Source organism: Peromyscus leucopus, chromosome 19, assembly GCF_004664715.2.
Source record: "Peromyscus leucopus breed LL Stock chromosome 19, UCI_PerLeu_2.1, whole genome shotgun sequence".
NCBI lineage: Eukaryota > Metazoa > Chordata > Mammalia > Rodentia > Cricetidae > Peromyscus > Peromyscus leucopus.
In genome coordinates this window covers 59,106,265-59,129,282 of record NC_051079.1, presented here as the reverse complement: position 1 = coordinate 59,129,282, position 23,018 = coordinate 59,106,265, and the positions used below count along the sequence as shown (strand labels likewise).

Genomic DNA, 23,018 nt, shown 5'->3' with positions numbered 1-23,018 from the left:
AGTTTATTGTCCCTTTGTCAAAGTGGGTGATTTAGAAACTGCAACTTGCCAGGAAATCTTACAAAGGTAACCCAAGGCAGTTTTGCCTAGGCAAGAAATAAGTGTTCTCATTAACTAACTCCTTGTTACCCTCTGGTAATAGAGAGGGCAAGTTACCTACTGTTGCTTTCTAGCAAGAAGAATCAGGACTCATACTTTATTCTGAGGGGTTTCTAAGAGCGAATCTATGGTGGATGGATTCTAGAAGACATAGGCTACTTGTTTCCTCAACTTCAGCCAAATGAACTCCACAGCCCACATCCGGGTTGAGACAGAAGTGAAGTAAGAAGACTTTGTCTGACAGCGTGTATCTGCTGTTGCAGATTGCACCTGAAACTGTGCAGGGTTCTACATTCTCAGTTCTCAGGAGAGCATTCATTGAAGGTGGAGCCTGGGTCCCTTCAGAAGAGATCTAGATGCAGAACACCATCATACAGTGATGGGGCAAAGACCTTACATCTCACATTCTGTATTTTTCAGGACTTCTGTGCATATCTGCTCATCCACAGAGGAGCACTTGCTAGAGTGACAAGATAGCAATCATTAGTTTAGTTAGTTAGTTGGTTAGTTAGTTAGTTAGTTAGTTAGTTCTACTCCAATACAGACATGCTAAGATCCAGCTCCCTAAAATGGTCTATTAGTCAGGCCCACAGAACACAAGCTGCCTTTCCAAACTCAGAATCTACTTACCATTGGAAAGTAATTTCCCATAGTTTATTCACCACCACAAAAGCCTGGAAAGTGTTATCAAAAGCCTCTTGACATTCAGTTTCCAGTTTGTAGCTTAAAAAAAATTATGAGGGATGACATGGCAGGAAATGCCATTTTCCCACAATGCCTTTGTATCCTTTTAGCAATATAATGCCACTGCACTATGACCACAGGACTCAGAAAGTCAGCTTGGCAACAAAAGCCCAGACACACACTGGGAGGAAACACAGATGTCACTAGACAGCAGGGCTATCGCATTGAGCTGAGGGACTCATATTTCCTCTTGGTGTCTGTCAGCAAGTTCCCACCTTCTTAGGAGACTTACCATGTTCACTAGCAGAATATCTTTAAAAGCAGAAGCTTTTAGCTATGACCATCTGCTAAGTATTCGTTTAGTTTTCAGAACAATATTAATCATATGGACAATCCTTTCAGTTGTTGTTAGAGCAGGCACAGTCTGTACACTGTTTCTCCCTAACTGCAGCACTTACTCAGATCTGAGGTTCCAAGTCCTTAGTGACACTCTCTTTTATTGAACAACATACAACTTACTTCTCATGATGCTATGATACTACTTTGCTATCATACTAAAATAAGAACAGAAACTGACACTAACAAAAGATTCCATATTGCTTGCTGGGTGTCATATTTTTCTTCGGTGGCATAACTAATCCAGTTATTTAATTCGTTCACACTGTTTGTGTACAGTGCCCATTTTACCACCCAAGGCAACTGGGGAGCCGGTAAATGAGAAAACCAAAAGCTGCCTTCCCAGATTCAGTCCAGCACGCACATACATTGTCTGTTTGACATTTTATTGTGATTTTACTTTGACATGGTAAGCAGATTTTTGAAAAGTGACACATAAAATTGAAATGTTAAGAGCAGGCCTGTATTCAAGGCAGAGGCTGGAATGTTGCCACAAGTTGAAGATAACCTGGCAGACGTACCGAGGTTCCGGCAAGCCAGTGCTACAAAGCAAGATATTGTCTCAAAACAAAACAAAGCTAAAGAAAAATCTAAGTTTTCCAATTAAATCACTGCCTAAACAAACTTTTGCAAGTCTGTAGTGAAAAAATGCCAATCCGTTCAGAGCAGCATAGGCAGTTGTTCCGGGGAGCATCCACAGGCTGTCTCAGAACGGCTTGCATAGAAAGCATGAGCTATTCCTATCTGCATTGGATAGACAATATCCAGCAAAGGCTTTCTCACATTGCTTTATAAACACTTCATGTGAGATTGAAGTATCAGTTATCCCTATCAGCCAATACTTTAATTTTTTTGAGACAGGGTCTCCCTATATAATCCTCACTGGCCTGGAACTTGCTCTGTAGATCAGGACTGACCTCAGACTCAGAGATCTACCTGCCTCTGCTTCCTGAGTAATAGAGTAAGAGCTGCCCAGGACAAACCCAGCCTCAATGACCATATCTTGCATTTATGTATAACTACAACTGCTTTGGAGAGCTAGTCAAATGTTGATGGATATTATGGGAACATGAAATATTTCTGTCCTGCAATAATCACTTTTCTTTGCATGTTAGTGATATTTTCACAATTCGATCTTGGGAATTCTTAACTGATCATATCCAAAATTTTCTGTCATTTTTCAGTTTCATATTCTCTCTCTCTCTCTCTCTCTCTCTCTCTCTCTCTCTCTCTCTCTCTCTCTTCCCCCCCCCGCCCGTGTGTGTATGTGTGTGTGTGTGTGTGTGTGTGTGTGTGTGTGTGTGTGTGTGTTTTCCAGTAACCATAGAGGCCAGAGTGTAGCACTGAATCACTTGGAGCTGCAGTTTTAGGCATTTGTGAGACACTTGATAAGAGTTTTGAAATTTGCCCTCTTGTCCTATGATAGAACAGGAAGTACTTTTATCACTTACCCATGTCTTCAGGTCCTCACATCCATTTTTTAAACTTTTTACTTTGAATAAACCTATTCAAAGGCTGTAACAGCATGATTTAATACTTGTTTTTACCCAAACCATTTAGTAGTTAAACAATAGCATCAATAGTGAAAGCTTTCTTTTCCTGCTAATGGCCAAGAAGTCTACTTATTGTTCAAATCTCATCATTGTTGGCAACTATGTTATTGAAGATCTACCACAAATACCATTGTATAGTTTATTGTATGTGAGAGACAAATCCACTCTCACAATGATTTCCAAATGCCCACCATTCCATTTTTTGCCTTAAAGACACCATGTATACCAGCAAAAGTAACCATGGCCCAAATAGATGCCTTGTTTCCCTGATGCTAGATTAAGAGGGTGGAGCACCACATGCCACTCTTCTAGCTGTGAATCCTTTGGGAAAATGTATCCCTAAATCTCACTTAATACTTCTATAAAAGAATGATGATCAAGCAAATCTGTCTATACCTAAGGACTCGTGAAACACTAAGTTACAAATTCTACAAAGGTCACAAAAGGAAATAGGACAGAAAACAGCCACATCTATGTGCTTCACCTTAGCAAGCTGTACACAGGACATGGAATCTGATTATGATGATTTCATTTTCTTTCTCAGCATTGATTATTTTTATTTTAAATGTACATATTTCTGGAGTACCCTATGATAATTTGATGCATGTATAATGATCAAATGAAGGTTGTTGGCATTTTTATCTCCTTAAACCTGTTTTATCATTTTTGATTAGTACATTATAACTATGCATATTTATGAGGTATAGTGTGATATTTCAGTACATCTGTACAATGTGTAGTGATCAAAAAAGGCAAATGAATAGTTTTCTCTCCTTATATTGTGTTTAGAGGTACTGCTATTTAGTTATCTGTTGCTGGGCTAAACACCATGACCTAAAACAACAGGAGGAAAGGATGTAATTCACCTTCTGCTTTTAGGCCGGGTAGCTTGGAGGGAAGTCCAATAAGAACCGAACCGAAGGAGAAACTCTGCTGATTAACTTGTTTTCTGGAACAATCTGTTTCATGATCAACTTGCTTCCTTATACAGCCCAGTCTCACATACCTAGGGCTAGGCACACCCACAGTGGGCTAGACCCCTAAGACGATATCTCACATGGGCACAGGACTAACCAATAAGGCAGTTCTTCAGTTGAGGTTCCCCTAGGTCCAACATACTCTTGGTTGTGACAAATTGGCAATAAAACTGCCTAGCAATAAGGATTTGAGCACTTCTTGGTTATTCATAAAATACAGGTAGGTTATGAATAGTAGTCACACAACTGTGCTGCGAAACAATAGAGTTTAGATTCCTGTGTTATACTTTGGTAACCTTTAGCCATTTTCTCTCTAACTCTCTTACTTCCATCTTTCCTAACCTCTAGTATTGTGTAGTGAGATTAAATTTTATTTTTCTTAAAACTTGACATATTAGAACATATGCTATTTACCTTTTTATATCTGGCTTATGTTACTAAACATAATACCTAGTTTCAACCACTTTCCTGATGACCACATTTAATTCCATTTGTGGATGAATAATGTCTAGTGTGTGTGTGTGTGTATGCCATGATGGACATCTAGGTGGGTCATTCTTAGATATAGTGAAGAGTACAGCAATAAATATGGGAATGCAGGTGTCTGTGTATTTTGATTATATCCTTGGAAGTAGAAGAGTTAACTTATATGTTACATCTATGAATATTGTTTTTTCAATGACTATATGGACCTTAGTTCTACTCCTAGTCATTCAATATTATGTTGGTCTTTTTGATAACAGTCATTATGACTAGCACCAATGACACTTTGATTTTGATTTGCATTTCTCCGGTGCCCAGGGAAGTTGGGAAGTTTTTCAAAAAATTTTCAATCATTAGCACTTCTTTTGACAACTATTTATTTTAATTTGTCCAGTTTATAACTACACATTTTAGTTGTTACTATTATAGGAGAAGGAGCAGGAGAAGAAGAGGAAGACATTTAGATCTAAGGTTGAGCTAACTGGCCTCTACTGGATCCTATTATGAATGTAGAAGTTCAGAAATCACCATCCATGCCCTTGGAAGTTTTGCCTTAAGAAAACAGCTGAAAAATTTAATATGCAATTAAACAAAAATAAATATCAGTTTAAATGTCTCAAAGATAAGATAAAACTCAATGACAAAATTAACATGTACATAAAATCCCTGTGAGAAGTTATAAAAACATTGTCTAACAATAAAAAGTGTGACACAATCCAATGGTTTCAGAATGTCTTTTTAACTTTGTATAATCAATTATGAACTAAGGGTCAGTGAGCATGTGCAGAAGGTCTAGAACGACCCATTAAAAATCTTTCACTAGTTCTCCTTGTTGGATGTCGGTGTCACCACTCACAGAACTTGTCCTCATTTACTGTGTGCGATAAATCCCATCACTGTCTGTAGATCTATTCTATTCCAACAGGAGAAAGGTCTTTGTTAGTGAACAGGTGGACACATGTAGATATAGTTTGAAGAACAAAGCAAGGGAACATATGTGTATTATTATTTCTTTTTACAAGGAGAGAAATGTCATTTCTTCCTGTAACTGAGCTTAAAGTAACCACAGGAGCCAGAATGCCATGCATAAACAGAAATACATTTTGTCTGCATTTTTCTTTTCCATAAAAAAAGGAAGGAAAAGAAAATCCCATGAATGAATTGTTGACAATATTAACAACCACCAACTTGTTGAATAATTTAGACCTTGATTTCTCTCTTCAGCTGGATTTTGCCAACTATGTCTGCCCGTGTAGACTGCAAACATTTCTTCTTATTTTATTAGCCCTTTTCTTGTCATGACTCTGGAATACTAGATTCCAAACTGTAAAGTAACAAGACTTTTGCTTGCAAGTTGCAATGGAAATGCTGATGGCTTGAACTCTCTCAGACTTTGCATTGTCTTCATGTGGGCCCTTCCTATCATTTAGTTTCCAGAACAAACCTGGGAATTCCTGGATTTTATCCTAGGGTCAACATTAAATGAGTAAGCAACCATTCCGGTTGCTCATTATCCTTGTAAACCAAACAAAGTTTGGGCTAATGCTTTCATTTTAAGATAATATTTCTCTTCAACTTGATTTCCTAGGGAGCGAGCTTTGAACACAACCCAGCCTGGGTCCCTTCAGCTTACTGTGGGGAACTTGAAACCAGAAGCCATGTACACCTTCAGAGTTGTTGCCTACAATGAGTGGGGACCGGGGGAGAGTTCTCAACCCATCAAGGTGGCCACTCAGCCTGAGTGTGAGTATGAAAATGGAAGGGCGATTTGAAAAGCATTTATTTTCATCTACAGTATACTTGCACCCGCTCACAGAAAAATTTGAGGTGACAATATGGAAGGGAGATCTTTGTAACAACACATTCTACTTGAGCACTTTTAAAAGTGAACTAACATTTTAATGAGACAGTCACCTTATTCCAACTATAATGGGAAATTACAAACTGGGAAGGCCCAAGGCATCCCCATAACCTCACATTTATCTTCTACAAAGCAGACTATCCTATCTAATACCATTCTATCCTCATCCTCTTCCATTAATTTTTCATATATTTGTTATTTTTCCTTTTTTTTTTTTTTTTTTTGAGACAGGGTTTCTTTGTGTAGTTTTGGTGTCTGTCCTGGATCTCACTCTGTAGAGCAGGCTGTCCTTGAACTCTTAGAGATCCGCCTGGCTCTGCCTCTCAAGTGCTGTGATTAAAGGCATGCACCACCACTGCCCTGCATATTTGTATTTTTCTATAAGGAGGCTAATATTAAAGAAAAAAAACTAATGAAACAGAAGTTTTAATCTCAGAAACTTATTAAAAAACTTAAATATGCATCAAGTATATTCAAGAAGCTGCCAGAAGATGAACCAGGACATTGGAAATATGGGCAATTGCTACTATTGGCTGCATCATCCTCTAAATCTAATTACTATATTAAACTACGTGATCACAAAGTAAAGGAGCCGAGCACTGTAAAAACTTAAAATTTAATGATTTCTATTTTAAGAGTTCCAAAGAAAAGTATTCCTCTGCCTTGTTGAGCATTACTTACACATTTTCCAGATTGTTTTAGAGAATGAATTACTGACCAGCAGTTTGCCAGCTTAAATTTAATGAAAACATGGTAATTTAAAAGTTAAATTCACCGAATAAGTACTTATAATAAAGTACATTGCATTGCATACTGAATTCTAGCTCCTTTCCAATTAATAATGCTGTCTATTGTATTTTGGTTCTTACTTATTTTTTTTGAAAATCCGTTCAACTTAAAAATAATTTGTCATGCTTTTGTAAGAAAGTGACATACAAATTAGAACCACTTCAGCTAGTAAAGGTAAAAAATCAGTCTTTGAAGTGGCGGACTTTCTTGGGACTTTGATGTAATCGTGATGAAGCTAGAGAGAGTAGATTATACCATCTGAGTAGTGATAGATGATTGACTGTTGGAAAGACCCTGGGTTTTCCTTCCTGCTAGCCATGATTACAGAAAGGATATTGGGTAATCATCCATGAAAGGAAAAGTAAATAAGCCTTAATATTCATTGTAAATATTTGCCTTATGAAAACAAAATTGCAGATAGTAACTTCAAAAGCATAGTAATATATAATATATTAACTATACATACATATCTACTATATCTATATGTTTAATTATGTAAAAAAATATCACTTATGATTGGGTTGACAGTTCATGCCTATGATCCTGACACCTGGGAAGAAGCTGAGGCAGGAAAGTGGTCACGAGTTCAACTACAGACTGAACAATGTTTGAAATTATTTTTCAAACAGCACAAAATAAGTAAAGGAAAATAAAACAAACCACTTAAGCAAACCTACATTTGATAAAACATGTTCTACCATATTTAATGGAAAATTTAAAAGTCAGAGTAAATAATTACTTATGTCATACCTTAACAGTCTAATACATACATACTCATAAGTACATAATATATTAATATCCTACTTTCCCCAGTACACACACACACACACACACACACACAACACACACACACACACACACACACACACACACACACGTAATAATATATATGCAACACACTTCATTTCAAGCATACTAAATATAAAAATAGCTCAAAATTTATAAGTAGAAAGTGCTTGTAAATTATTATAATATTGAAATCTAAATATGACTGTTTCCTTTTTTGGTTTTCTTTCTTTCTTTTTTTTTTTTTTTTTTTTTTTTTTTTTTTTTGTTTTTTTTTGGAGACAGGGTTTCTCTGTATAGTTTTGGTGCCTTTCCTGGATCTCGCTCTGTAGACCAGGCTGGCCTCAAACTCACAGAAATCCGCCTTGCTCTGCCTTCTGAGTGCTGGGATTAAAGGTGTGTGCCACCACTGCCACCCAACTGACTATTTCCTTTTAAAATATAGTTCTATGGAATATCTAAATTATTCATATCTATTTTTTCATATTTAATCCTAACATTTTCTAGAATTATTTTCACATACTGTTCAAGGCTAACTGGTCGTAATCATTTTACATTTCCGATAAACCTGAATAAGTTAGCCTGGCTCTCTAACCATGAATACCATTTTTTTTTCTTTTCTCCAAAAATTCTTTTGAAGCTTCCTAAAAGCTGGTTTTGGGTTTTGTTCTTGTTGTTTGTTTGTTTTATCTTATGCTTTACCTAAACACCAATGGTTTGAAATCATGGAACAAAACATTTTTTTGACTATGACTGCTAACAGCAAGACTTGACGTGACATTTTAATGTGCTTATTACTTGAAATTAACATATATAACTATGTGTGCCCACAGACAACCTTAAATGTAGAAGATGCAGAGAGTGGCATAAAATGTACAATTATAATTTCTGAATAGCATCTGTGTACCTAATAATATCCCAGACCATTTAAAGCACTCAGGAAGGAACATGCATGCAACTTATTAGCAGTACTTACAAATCTTGGAAACATCCTGAAGAAATATACAGCACAATATGTTAAAGTAAAACCTCCCCAACAAAAGAAGTTACAGGAAGTTGTTAAGTGGAACACAACCAGGGCTGTGTGTCTATTCTTGAACATGTTTACAGAGTTGTCTATGGGTCAGTTCCTTTTTTAATGCTTAATAATTTTAAACACATCACCTCAGACCAATGTTGTATTGCAAGAGCATTAATATCATGCCTTCTGTATGATTTATTCCTGCCCATTTGGGGGGAAAAAAGAGAATAGAGTTGGCACAATAGTTAGTATTTGAGTACTGACTTAGCATACCTAAAGATATGGGTTCAATCTGGATCTGCAAAACAAACAACGAATATACAAACAAATCAAACCATGACTTCCATAAACACTTATTTTACTTAAGAGCTGGCACACACTATGATGAATCAATTAAATAACAAAGAATCCAATCAAATGATGCTCATTAGTGATATGGTAACAAGTAAAGAATTTTTTTCTCAAAAGAATGAAAATGGAGATTTCTGCTGCTTTCGAGGCACACTGTAGCCTTGAATATCTTTTCATTAAGGGCAATAATGACCTTAGGAATCTCTTCATTGTGAGTCTTTCTTCACAGCATTGCATTTTAAACAGCTTCTGTTCTTTCTTAGTATGGACTAAAGACCTCTCTCTTTGAAGTTGTGTATTGCACTATGAAGACTCTGTTTCCCAAGAGTTGTCATTGGCTCATTTATCTCTTTCTGGGTAGATGGGTAGATAGGAACACTTTTAGCCTGTATCAGCAGACTGTGCATACAGACTTTCCTTTAGAGAGCAGACAAGAACTACACCCTTCAACTCATTTATACTTTACTCTACAGCTCACTTGCTACATTTGTTATAGACGTTAGAATAAATAAATCACATTGCCATGGCTAATAGATGCTGCAGTAAATGACATTCTAGCAATATAAAACCATCACTAATGTTACTTAATAACTCATCAAATAGTGAGGAAGATGGCATATTCAAGAGACCCAGTCTTCTCCCATCTCCACTATTTATAAGCCTACAGTCTGTATTTTTATGGGAAGAACAGAATTCTATTTCATTATGTGGCTAGAATTGAGAGAGACAAGAAGAGAAGTTTTGTCAATATTTTCCATGAGCAGAACCATTTTTATCTTTTGAAAGCGGATCTCATCTGGGTTCACATTTAGTTGCTGCTTTTACTGCTGTTTTCCCAAATGTGAGGTAGTAATTGTATACTGACATTGCACAGCTTTTATACAAATTTAATGTCCAGATTTTCATTTTATTTGAGGAATCAGCTCCATTAGGAAAATTGTGTTTTCAACGAATAAAACCTGATGCAAATATGTCTGAAATATAAATCATCAGCAACTGTTTCTATAAGTGCATGCATTCTGCAGTAATCATTTAGAGAGATCAACAGTCCAAGATCGAATTTATAAAATAATAGCCTAGAATAGAAAAACCTGGTTTCTATAAAGGCGTGTATCCTCTGATTATATCTTCCTTTTGCTAAACCTTTGCCCTTTCTCCCTTGCTTTTGTGGTGTGTAATTTCTCCACAGTATTATCAGGCAGGATTTAAGTCCCTGCCTGGCTAAGACATGTCTAATCTTTTCATACCACATGTGGCGAATTTTTGAATTATTATGTGGGGTCCCATAGAATGCTGTTATGGCAATTTAATCATAAAGGATGTTAAAATGGACCACATACAGGCTTGAGGGCCTGAGTTATAATACAAATCCTGTTTGCTGGACCACAACACAATTATCTGTAAAACTCTTTTGAAGTTAAGAATTGTAGATAATGTTAAGTCTGCTATATTCTTTATATGAAAAGGTAGTAAAAGTCACATCTCATATTGAGCAACTTAAAAATACATAACATAGATGTAGAACTGTAGTTACATTTCCCTCTTTTGTGTATTATTTTTTAATTATGGCAGGATTCTGCTTGTTTTTTTTTTTTTTGTTTCCAAACTTTTTTTTTTTAATTTATTTTATTTTACAATACTATTCAGTTCTACATAATAGCCACAGATTCCCTTCTTCTCTCCCTTCCTGCCCCCTCCCCTTCCCCCAGCCGGCCCCCCATTCCCACCTCCTCCAGATCAAGGTCTCCCCCACGACTGGGATCGACCTGATAGACTCAGTCCAGGCAGGTCCAGTCCTCTCCTCCCAGATTGAGCCAAGCGTCCCTGCATAAGTCCCAGGATTCAAACAGCTAACTCATGCAATGAGCCCAGGACCTGGTACCACTGCCTAAGATGCCACTGCTAGATGCCTCCAAACAGATCAAGCCAATCGACTGTCTCACCTATTCAGAGAGCCTGATCCAGTTGGGGGCCCCTCATAGTTCAGGTGTTTCCATTAATTTTGTTATTTGTCCCTGTGCTTTATCCAACCTTGGTTTCAACAATTCTCGCTCATATAAACCCTCCTCTTTCTCACTAATTAGACTCCCAGCACTCCACCCAGGGCCTAGGCTTGGATGTCTGCATCCAGATTCCTCAGGCCTTGGCTGGGGTTTATGGCACAACTATTAGGGTGTTTGGCCATCCCATCACCAGAGTAGGTCAGTCCCGGCTGTCTCTCGACCATTGCCAGCAGTCTTTTGTGGGGGTATCTTTGTGGATTTCTGTGGGCCTCTTTAGCTCTTTGTTTCTTCCTTTTCTCATGTGGTCTTCATTTACCATGGTCTCCTATTCCTTGTTCTCCCTCTCTTTTCTTGATCCAGCTAGGATCTCACACTCTCTTTCCCTCGACCCTTGCCCTTCATTGCTCCCACTCATGTCCAGGCTGTTCACGTAGATCTCATCCATTTCTCCGTGTCTTTCTTGGGGTCCCATTTTCCAGGTAGTCTCACTGGTGATGTGAGTAAGCAGTCCAGTCATCCTTGTTCCACATCTAGCATCCTCCTATGAGTGAGTACATACCATATTTGTCTTTTTGAGTCTGGGTTACCTCACTCAGGATGATTTTTTTCTAGATCCATCCATTTGCCTGCAAACCTCATGATATCATTGTTTTTCTCTGCTGAGTAGTATTTCATTGTGTATATGTGCCACAATTTATTTATCCATTCTTCAGTTGAAGGGCATCTAGGTTGGCAGGATTCTACTTGTATGGTAGTTTATTGTCACAACAGCAAGTATGTCAGTGAATATCATTGCATGCATCCTAGAGGCATTGTTGACACTTCAGTTTTCTGAAGTCTATAAAATTAGATATTAAATTAGATATTATTTGTTTTACCTGTTTAACAGGCTATGATGGTTAAATGTAATGATAGGAGAGTTTTTTCTAGGTCTTGTCAGACATCTAGTAATCACTCACTAGCCTGAAGTCTCCTCTGCCATGCTTTTTTCTTTAGGGACATAAACTAGCTTGCAAATCATGACATTAAGACTTCTTATTACTTATGAATGCTTGGCCTTATCTTAGCTCTTATTTTAATCTGTTGCTCTTTATCTATGCTTTGCCTCAGGGCCTTTTACCTTTCTTTCTTCCTTCCTTCTTTCCTTCCTTCTTTCTTTTTTTCTTCCTTCTTCCTTCCTTCCTTCCTTCCTTCTCTCTCTCTCTCTCTCTCTCTCTCTCTCTCTCTCTCTCTCTCTCTCTTTCCTTTTCTCTCTTTTTTCTCCTATGTATCTTACTTTTCTGATGTCTCCATGTCTGACTTTTGGCTGCCTGGTTTCTGGCTCTGGGTGTGTCCTCTCTTTCTCTCTTGTTCTCTTTCTTCTCTCATTATAGATTTCTCTTCCTACTTATGTTCTCTCCTCAGCAGCCCCACCTATCCATGTCTTGCCTACCTATTGGCTGTTCAGCTTTTTCTTAGTCCAATCAGGTGCCTTAGGCAGGCAAAGTGAAACAAAAACACATCTTTACAAAATTAAACACACATCCATACATCATTAAACAAATGCAGCATAAGCAAATGTAACACACAGTTAAAGTAATATTCTGCAGCATAAACAAATGTAACACATCTTTAGAGAGTTAAATATTCCACAACAGTCTCTTATTTTTTTCTTTACTATAAATTAAATTTTTTTTTTTTTTTTTTTTATTTTGATTAAGAAAAAATATTCACAACAAAAAAAAAAAAAAAAAAAAAAAAAAAAAGAAAAAAAAAAAAAAAAAAAAAAAAAAAAAAAAAAAAAAAAAAAAAAAAAAAAAAAAAAAAATCTCTAAAATACTGTCAAGACAACAATCAAATAAGAACAGATTACCAACTCTCCAGCACTGAAAACAAGTGATGCACTCACCTGTAATCATCTCAGTAGGTAAGGCTTACATGAGAGCTATGGGTTGAAGTAATTTGATTACTATACAACAATCTTTTTATATACTTCACTACTCCCACACAAACATTAGTGAGTCCTTAAAATGTCAGAATATTAGGTAAATGGATGGATCTAGAAAATATCATCCTGAGTGAGGTAACCCAAACCCAGAAGGATAAACATGTATGTGCTCACTCATAAGTGGATTCTAGATATAAAGCAAAGAACAATCATTCTGCAACCCACAGAACCAGGGAGGCTATATAGCAGGGGGGACCCTAGGATGACTGTGGCTTATAATAAGTTTTGGTTTTACTCAATTACTGGGCAAGCCTCAATGAAACATTTCACTATTAGGATAAGAATTTATACTGTATCAAGCTGATAATAGAAAAATAAATAAATAAATAAAATTAAAGAAAATACATTCTCCAAGCATACACACACACACACACACACACACACACACACACACACACACAGACACACACAATTTCAAAATATTTTACTGACTTTTTCTCTAATACTGCCTATTGCACCTCTTTGTAGCACTAAATAAATTTAAGTCTTATCATCAAAAATATATTATTTCATAATTTGGCTACAAAAAAACAATTTGTTATTTTATAAATATTTGATTAAGAGATGCCAATGGAATAAGATTTGTATTCTGTATGTGATGGAGATAAGAAATACAAGTTATATTTCTTCATGATTCTATGAGTTAGTCAGCTTTATTTTTGTTGTGTCCAGATAATTTCTTTAATCACCTGAGCTGTTTTCTGACAATCACTGTCTTGACTGTAAAGTGATTAGAATGAATATTTGAAATAACTACAATAGCAAAGTCAATGGCTATCCAGTTGATGATGGTCTAGACACAAGTCTTGACAGTAAGAGCAAGAATTAGACAAGAGTGTGTAACATGAATCTTAAATGGTCTTAATAAAAACAAACCTGGAGCCAGGTGTTGGGGTGAATGCTGGAAGATCAAAGAAGAACAAGCCACAGCTACCTCACCTTGCCAATTCCTCAGATGATCCTGTTTCCTCAGACTAGAAGTCTCTGAGTCCTCATCCAAAAGGATCTCAGCTGAACTGCTGCTCAAAAGCCTAAAAGCTTAACCAGGCTCTAGTTCCTGATCATCATGCCTTAAATATCTTTCTGCTTTCTGCCATCACTTTCTGGGATTAAAGGCTCTTGTTACCACACCTGGCAGTTTCCAGTGTGGCCTTGAACTTACAGAGATCCAGACAGATTTCCGCCTTTGGAATACTAGGATTAAAAGCGTGCATGCCACCATTTTCTGGCCTCTATATCTGGTAGTTGTTCTGTTCTCTGACTCCAGATAAGTTTATTAGGGTGGGTGCACAATATTTTGGGGAACACAATATCGCCACAAGAGTGACTAGTTGGTGTCTTTTGCAATCCAACAGACATTGATAATATATTCAAAAGTCTCAATGCTACACATATTTTAATAGGTGGGAACTTATAGCTAAACATTCTTAGTGACCTAAGAGACCCATTTGGATTTAATTATTGATTAAGGGAGATATGTTTTTATGATGCCAAATAAAAATAGAAGAATTAGTAGTAATTTTAGAGAGGTGGGCTGTTTATAATTTAAAGGAGTTCAAAGCAATGAAATTCAGTCTTTCTCTGTCTAATCAACAATAAATATTTTATGTTAAATTCTAAACCTGTACTTTTGAGTATGGTAACCCTCCTTGCCATGTGTCTCTAAACATTCAACTGTACTGAAATAATATTCATTTTCTAGTCACAACAGCCACACTTGAACTTATCAGTGACACCTAAAAATCAAATCAAGCTAAAGTCAAAATTAAATTACTGTCTTTTAAACCAGTACTTACATTTTGATGATTGTAGGACATTCTCTCAGATGGTGCCAGTCTGAACACTGCATTAGTAAATGAGGAGAGAAACACCAGTCAAGGTATCATGCCCATTCTCAAGGGTCTAGGCTTCTTGTAGAAGCCCCTCCTGCTAGAATATACTAAGGCACATCTAAGCCCATTTGTATTAATGTGCTTCCTTGTAGCAAGAACACTTTCATCTATATAGCATTTATGCATCAGTTTATCAAAAAATCAATGCCACAAGACTTTTGTAAAGTCCTTAGGATAGAAAATAAAATTTTAAGAAAACCAAAATAATTTGTATGTAGTCCTTGCTGCTGAAACAAGATAACTGCAGCTGGGTAATTTTCAGAGCAATGAAATATTTCCCATAGTTCAGGAAGGTAGAAACTCCCAAATCAAGGCTCAGTGTCTGCTGAGATCTAGTCTCTGTCCCCAAGATTAAGTCTTTTGGTCACAATCTCCATAAGGAACAAATGTGCCCTCACAGTGTAGGATTGGGAGAAGAGCAGGGTTGGGGGAGGGAAAGTCACTGAATTATTTCATTTCAGTTCTTAGAAAAGACACTGATGATGGCTGGGCTGCCTATACTGTCCTCAGCTGGCCCACTTCATAGTACTGTTGCCTTTAGGGTGATCTCAATATGGAATTTGGAAAAGAAACAAGGACCCCAGAAATAGAAACGTCAAAGAAATTAGTGCTACACTTTTTGGTGACAACAACTTATAAAATAAATTTATGAATATCATATATGGGGGTGGGATTTATTTATTCTTTTCAACATAAAGTTAGCATTCCAAGAACTAGCACAAAAAACAGTGTGTAATTTATTAATAGTGTTATGCACAAATCATGTTAGCTTTTAGTATTAATTATTTTGCAATATTTGAGAACATGGACCCGGCATGGTAGTACATACCTGTATTCACAGCACTTGGAAGAATGAAGCAAGAGAAAGGCGAGTTCCAGGGAAGTCTGAAATACATAGTGATTCTCTCATTTGTGAGTTATATGCAGATAGTGTATGTTAATCCCCTGTCAGATGCATAGGGGCAAAGATTATCTCCTATCCTGTGGGATTTCTCTTAACCCTGGTGATTGTTGCTTTAGCTGAACCCTATTGAGGAAGGAAGGGGAGAAAAGAAGAAGGCCAGAAAGGAGAAAAAAAAAGAAGGGGGAGGGAACTGGGATAAATAATGACTTACTTGATAGAAAACGAAATCAAAATTATATAGAGCTTGCTTTTAAATCACTTCTCTATGAATACTTTTAAATGTGGATTCTATTCTGACTGCTATTGAAATGGTAGATTGTAAATGTTTCCCCCAAGTGAATAATGTGATGAACAATTGCCCTTTAAATCTAAAATTCTTATATTTTACTATTTTAATAAATTTACTGTATCTATGTTGGAGGGCAATGTCTGGCAGAGACAGTCATGGGCACAAGTGATTCCTATGCCTTGGAAACTCTTTCCATTTTAGCACAATTTTCCCTGTTAGGGGCAAAAAAATAGGTATAATCAGTTAGGTGGGGACACAGTTTCTGATCACAGAACATTTTACAGCCAGGGGAATTACCCTGGGTTGAAATGGAAAGATTTTAAGGTGATGACAATTACTCCAGATAGCCATAGGTGTTAAAATGAAAGTTAAAATGTTGCCATTAGTTCCCAGAAGTAAATGATCAAGAGCAATTTTTTTTTTTTTTCATTTCACCATCTGGAAGTTGGGCTGTGGAACTCCGAGCCCACTGCTGATGTTAGAAATCATGCACAGTTACCTTATTTAAATCTGTAATCTGATCTGAAGGTGTACTGAACAGAAACAGTGAACGATGTTTATACACAACGAGTCTCAAGTCAGCCAGGCTTTCATTCTGGCTCTTTCATTTAATCTGTAACTGGGGCAAGTTAGATTTTCTAAGTCAGCTCCTTCATATGTAAAATGAAGATCATATCAATCTTGCAGCTATATTGTAAGGAATAAATGAAAACTTGGAAAGGGAATGCCTCAGTACACCTTCACATGGTGGTTGTGATGACTGAAATATTTTTTCTGCTTCTGTCAAATTGTCAGCCCTCAGCGTTGTTATTGCAAATTTCCACTATTCCATCAACTGATTCTATTTGTTCATATGATCATGTTAATATGACATGTTTTTCTACTTCTTTAAGCTATTTGACATCTCCTGTATTTCTCCATTAAGATTTTCATTTTATAGTTAGTTATCCAGAGGGCCTAGTCCCGTACCATGGGGGCTCCTCAGCTATTGGTCCACAGTTCATGTGTTTCCACTAGTTTGGCTGGTTGTCTCTGCACTTTTTCCAATTATGGTCTCAATATCTCCGGCTCATAGAATCCCTCCTCTCTCCCGTCAATTGGACTCCTGGAGCTCTGCCTGGGACCCGGTCGTGGATCTGTGCATCTGCTACCATCATCAGTCAGTGAACGGGAGTTCTATGATGACGGTTAGGGTATTCAGCCATCCGATCACCAGAGTAGGTCAGCTCAGGCACTATGGTGGAGTCATCTTTGTGGATTCCTGGGGACCTCCCCAGCACTCTGCTTCTCCCTATTTCCATTGTGTTTTCACTCATCATGGCATCTCTTTCCTTGCTCTCCCACTCTGCCCCTGATTCAGCGATAACCTCCCACTCCCCTAAGCTCTCTTTCTCCCGACTCTTGCCCTCCATTATCCCCCCTCACCTCCAGTCTGCTCCTACAGCTCTCATCCATTTCTCCATCACTGGCCAATCCCTGCATCCCTCTCAGGGTCCTCCTTACCAGCCAGTTTCCCTAGAGCTGTGGGTTGCAGGCTGGTTATCCCTTGCTCCACATCTAGGTCCCCTGGATAAGTAAGACAGTTGTTTAGCTTGAACTGTTTTTTTTTGGGGGGGGGGCAGGCCGTGGGACCAGGATCTGTCCTAGTGCATGAGCCAGCTTTTTGGAGCCTAGTGCCTATGGTGAGACACTTTGCACAGCCTTAGTGCAGGGAGGAGGGGCTTGGACCTGCCTTGACTGAGTGTGCCAGGCTCTGCTGACTCCCCATGGGAGAATTTGCCTTGGAGGAAGTGGGAATGGGGGGGGTTGCCTGGGAGGACTTGGGGGTGGGAGGAGGGAGGACAGGGCAATATGTGGTTGATATGTAGAATGAATAGAGAATCTCTTAATAAAAAAGGAGAAAAAAAGATTTTCATTACATAGTTAGAAACACGAAGTTCTACTTGTGGCAAACTCATCAGGGCTATGTCTTTCAGCCTGCATAAGCCCTTGTTTCTACTCTCTATGAACCTTAGCCTGCCATCCATCCATCCATCCATCCATCCATCCATCCATCCATCCATCCATCCATCCCTACATCCATCCATCCATACAGCAAGTAATCATTTTGTGTAGAGCTCCACTCTCTATCTTGGCCCCAGTCACTTGGCAGTTTATTAACAACCAAGTACTTATCCTTGTACTGTGTTGCAGTGATGGAGAGGGACAACACAGAAAATTTTAAAAGCATAAGAAATGACAAGACTGCTTTAGGACACACAGAATTAGGAAGATATACATAATATGGGAAAGTATAGCCTCTCTGGATACAGGATTTTTTTTTTTTTTTTTTTTTTTTTATGTCTCTGGAGTGGTCCGGAGACAATCTTGGACATAGCCAATAATATTGCCAGTATCCTGGGGAGGAAGAAATCAAAGGTGTCTGGGCTGTGCCAGGGAAAGAGGAAGTATGGCAGCGGGGATTGGGAAGTGGTAGGTTCTACTTGGAGATGTCTGGAATCTGGCTTTAACTTCTCCGGGAGGGGAATCTGGGGAGGAGAGTATGGCTTAATACAGTTCTCAAGATTAAATGGGATCTTGGAGATAATTTAGGTTTCCACAGTAGTGGAAGTGGAGAGTTCTCAGGACTCAAGATTCTTTTGTGGGTTAGGAATAAGGCATGCTGCTGGATGTGGGATGGTAGAAAAGATTGAAATAGGGCTTACTTGTAGGTCTTGCTCTTCAGAACATATATGAATCATTAGAATTTGAAAACTGAGGGAGAAAAACAGGTTAGGTCATGTATTAAAAGAAGAGAGGTATACGAGTAACAAATATGAATACTTTTAACTTGGTAAGTTAAGTGTTTGCAGATATATATATATATATATATTCATATTCATTTGGACTGTGAACTTAAACTTAATAATTTGACTATGAAAGCAAATAAAATGCCACATGCAAACAGGCTAATGGCCAGTGGAATGCAGTATTTAGCTTCTATATTGGTTCAAAGACAGGCAGTATTTGGAAAACATGAAGAATTTTTTATTTCACAACCTACTGAAGCATCTATACCCTTACACATCCCTCATGGGTGGGGGGGCAGCTACATACATAGTGCTATGAACATGTGTTCAAATGCTTGCCAGTCATATGAAATTCTCGCTTTCAAAACCTTGCTGTCAGTTTCATAAGGTATAATTTGATGTGGCTGATACCAAGAGAGAACTGACTGAAAAGCAGGTTTCAGATCTCCAGCCCAGTTTTCCAGCTGCCAAGAGTTTAAAAGGATCCCATCCAAAAGTGTTAGGTCAATGCCAACCTAAGTCTTAGGTGATAGCCAGCCTGCTCTCTGATGTGTACTTTGCCAGTGTTCATTAAACTGGAGGCAGAATTCTAATGGGATGCCAATCACAATGATCTATAGGTTCAAATTGAATGTTGTATCACTGCATTACAATCACATATGCAGAAGTCTAGTATAGGGCCAAGTGGAAGGTACAGAATTCAAGAAACATTTGGCTGCTGACTTTCAACATCCCTTTTCTTTGAGCCCGTTTCAAACGTTAGAACAAACTGGTAGGAGAGGAGCTATGCATTCAGGACCATCCAGATGCCAAAATGTTTACCCAGTGCCAAGTATGTTGTTAAATCTATAAAGGACTTTGACATTGTAGCTTGCCAATATTGAACTTCACAAAGGACAAACTTGGGGTCTATAGAGCTTAACATCAGACACAGATGGATCAATAAACTGGTGGGCTCTTCAGTGCTATGTTTAGATTCTAGACTCACACTCTTCTGTGTTAAGAAGCAGACTAGACATAATTATACCTCTTCTTCCTAAAGCTACAATGAGATTGTAAACAAATGGCCTAGGGTCCATGCTAGGCTATCATATGACCTTCCCTTTCTGATTCTTATTTCTTGTTTTGTTTGTTTGTTTTTCAAGACAGGGCTTCTCTGAGCAATAACTTTGGCTATCCTGGAACTCTCTTTGTAGACTAGGCTGGACTTGAACTCACACAGATCCTCCTGCCTCTGCCTCCCAAGTGCTTGGATTAAAAGTATATACCACCACAACCCAGCACTTGGTTTATTTTTATGAGGGATCATACTGACTCATCTATCTAAGAAAGCACCACTTAGTGGGTGACTTAAATAATAGAAAGATGGTTTCTCACCATCATGAGCCTGTTAAGTATCAAGTGTCAGTACTCCATCTCTAGGTTCTAGGGGAATAAAGTTTTTCCTTACTTTTTATTGGCTGCTGGTGTATTCTGGCAAGGAAAAGCATTTCTTGGCTAATGTCTGCAGCCTGTCAAGATCATCCCATAGCATTCTCCCTAATTTTGAGTCTCTGCATGTTCATATTAGATTTAGGGCTCATATCAGCCATACTAATTGTATCTACAAAGATCCTATTCCAAAGAAGGGTACATTCTACAATTGCAAGATCACGTGGATTTGGGGAGAACTATTCAAAAATCATTAGAAATATTGAATGCAATTTAATCAAGCAAATTGCATTTATTTTTAATGAATGAATATGTTGTCTTTTCTATTTTTAAATAGGTTCGGTTTTTATCTCTCAGGAAGATTTTTTTCAATGAATTAATATGTTGACTTTTAAATTTTGAAATACATTTACTTTTTGTCTCTCAGGAAAAACTACAAAACAAGTGACAGCAACAAAGACCAGACAAAACATGCTGGTGTTGTGACATCTCCAATGTCCTTAAGACTATATTTGATGGGTTCTTCTCTCTAGAGATCTCTTCCTTTAGACCTGTAGGGCCTTGTACCTCATGGACATTGAGGACTGAAAACTAAGCTGCTAATGAAACTAGGAAAAGAATAGAGTTTGCTTGATACAGACTCAGGTGATGCTATCAGGTAGGACTGTACTGCCATAGACCACACACTCAGATTTTCACTCCTTACCCACGTATGATAAAACTGAGTTAGCCTATACTGGGGGACAAAGCCTCTTCAGATACCATAAGCTATTACAAAAAATGGCCACTGCCTCTTTGCAAGCTGTTGTTCAGTGCATGCTCATAAGTTCCATCACCAAAAATGACAGGCCATCGCTGTTGTTCTTGGCTACCCTCTAGAACTTGATGTTAAACTGCTGTCACTGAAGACAACACCTATATACATCATAGGACATGGAAAAATCAAGCTGGGGCTTACTTGGACGCTTCAGTCCTACCTGCTAACTTGATTCAGATTCATAGTAGAAGGTGTGAGCCATACTACCAAGGGGAAAAAGTCATCAACAGCTTTATCCAGCTATGAACTATGTAGGTTACCATGACTGGATGGATGAAGAATGAACTCTTAAGTCCTACTTTGTCTGAGGACCTATTGGCAATTGATGGCTGCTGGGAGAAGGAGAGTTGAATATATTTTTATGATATTTTTGGCACAAAATCTGTGTTTTATAATTACAACAATCCTTAATTGAGGAAAAACTGTATCCAAGTGAACAGTGGCCACTGTGATTAGTGGCCACCATTCTGAATGAGCAATGCAGATATAGGTAACTCTATCAGAGGCAAACCTTTGTGATGGGGAGGGCCATCACATTTTTGTGATGTTTGTTTTTGGTTTTTGTTTGTTTTCAGGGAGACTCCTTAGAGGCTATCCATACTAGAATACATTGTCCTACACCTGTGCGCTTACAGGCAGACCTAAGAGGAAACTGGGTTTTTTAGAAAAAAAAATAGCACATGCAGTTGGATAAGAAAATGGTGAGCAGGATGGGGTAGGAACTGGAGAGGAGGAAATGGGATGATCAAAACACAATATGTGCATTTTTTTAAATAAATAATAAAAAAAATTTAAATAAATGTATAATCTTCCCATCAATGTTTCTTCCCAGATATCAATGCCTACGTAGCTTTACAATTCCAAGATTTATGATCTTACACACCAATTATATGCCATTATCTTAATATCTATTGACTTTAAACCAGGGCAATTTCCCGTTCTTATAAAACAGTTTCTCAGCCAGAATTCTTGCTCAAACCAACTCCTGTACCAGCTTTGAGAAAATTAAATATGACAAAATTAATAGAATTAACACTTGGGTTTGATCTACAATAATATTCATATCACAGAGCTGTGTTTATGCAACTAAGATCAAATGCAACAATTTTGGAGAATGGGTAAAGGAAAATATCAATTCACCACTGCTAAAAGTTGGTACAGGAATCACATCTATAACAATAATATATTTTTGACACCTGACATTATCGGATTACAACAGCCTTGGTGGTATATGCTTACTTACATTTAGAGAAGCATATTGAACACATATTTTTTTTATCCTATCCCTAAGGTCTTCTTATAACTAAGTTTTACTAGAGTTTTGCCATGAAATCAAATCCCTGTTTCATTATCCAGGTGTTTAATCAACTTGTATTTTACAAACAACCTTAGAATTACCCTAAATGCATTGTTATTTTACTTCCAGTTGTCTGATGTATGCCAAAACAGTATTTGAGTATAGCATAATGTTTTTGACAGATCACTCATAGTTTTGCTATTTAAATTTAACAACATAATTAACTATTAAGTTGGAATATGAATTGCTTTATGTCTTCATTTTTCTTTTTTGTCCTTACCTACCTGTTGGAACTATTTAATTGCTTTCTGCATTCCTATCATAAATGTTTGGATCTAATAGAGTTATCTGTATCTGCATTGCTCATTCAGAATGATGGCCACTAATCACAGTGGCCACCGATCATTTGGATACTGGCTTTCCTCAATTAAGGATTGTTGTAATTATAAAACACAGATTTTATGCCAAAACATATCATAAAAATTTAAGATATGCCATTACATTTTGTTATCAATAGTTGAAATGATACATCATGTCTGAATGAAATATATAATATTAAAATTTTAGACATGTCACTTACACCTTTTCAACAGACTGCCAGATGATTTA

The 23,018-nt window shown here is 37.5% G+C and overlaps 1 protein-coding gene across 2 annotated transcripts in view; it reads left to right on the top strand.

The window, feature by feature from the left end:
* Dcc (DCC netrin 1 receptor) overlaps positions 1–23,018 on the top strand; it is a 1,151,759-nt gene that overhangs the window by 820,494 nt on the left and 308,247 nt on the right. For both annotated transcript variants that reach the window (XM_028864828.1, XM_028864827.1), the window contains exon 9: positions 5,781–5,935. In XM_028864828.1, coding sequence (XP_028720661.1) covers positions 5,781–5,935 — 155 coding nt within the window. The remainder of the gene's footprint in view (positions 1–5,780; positions 5,936–23,018) is intronic.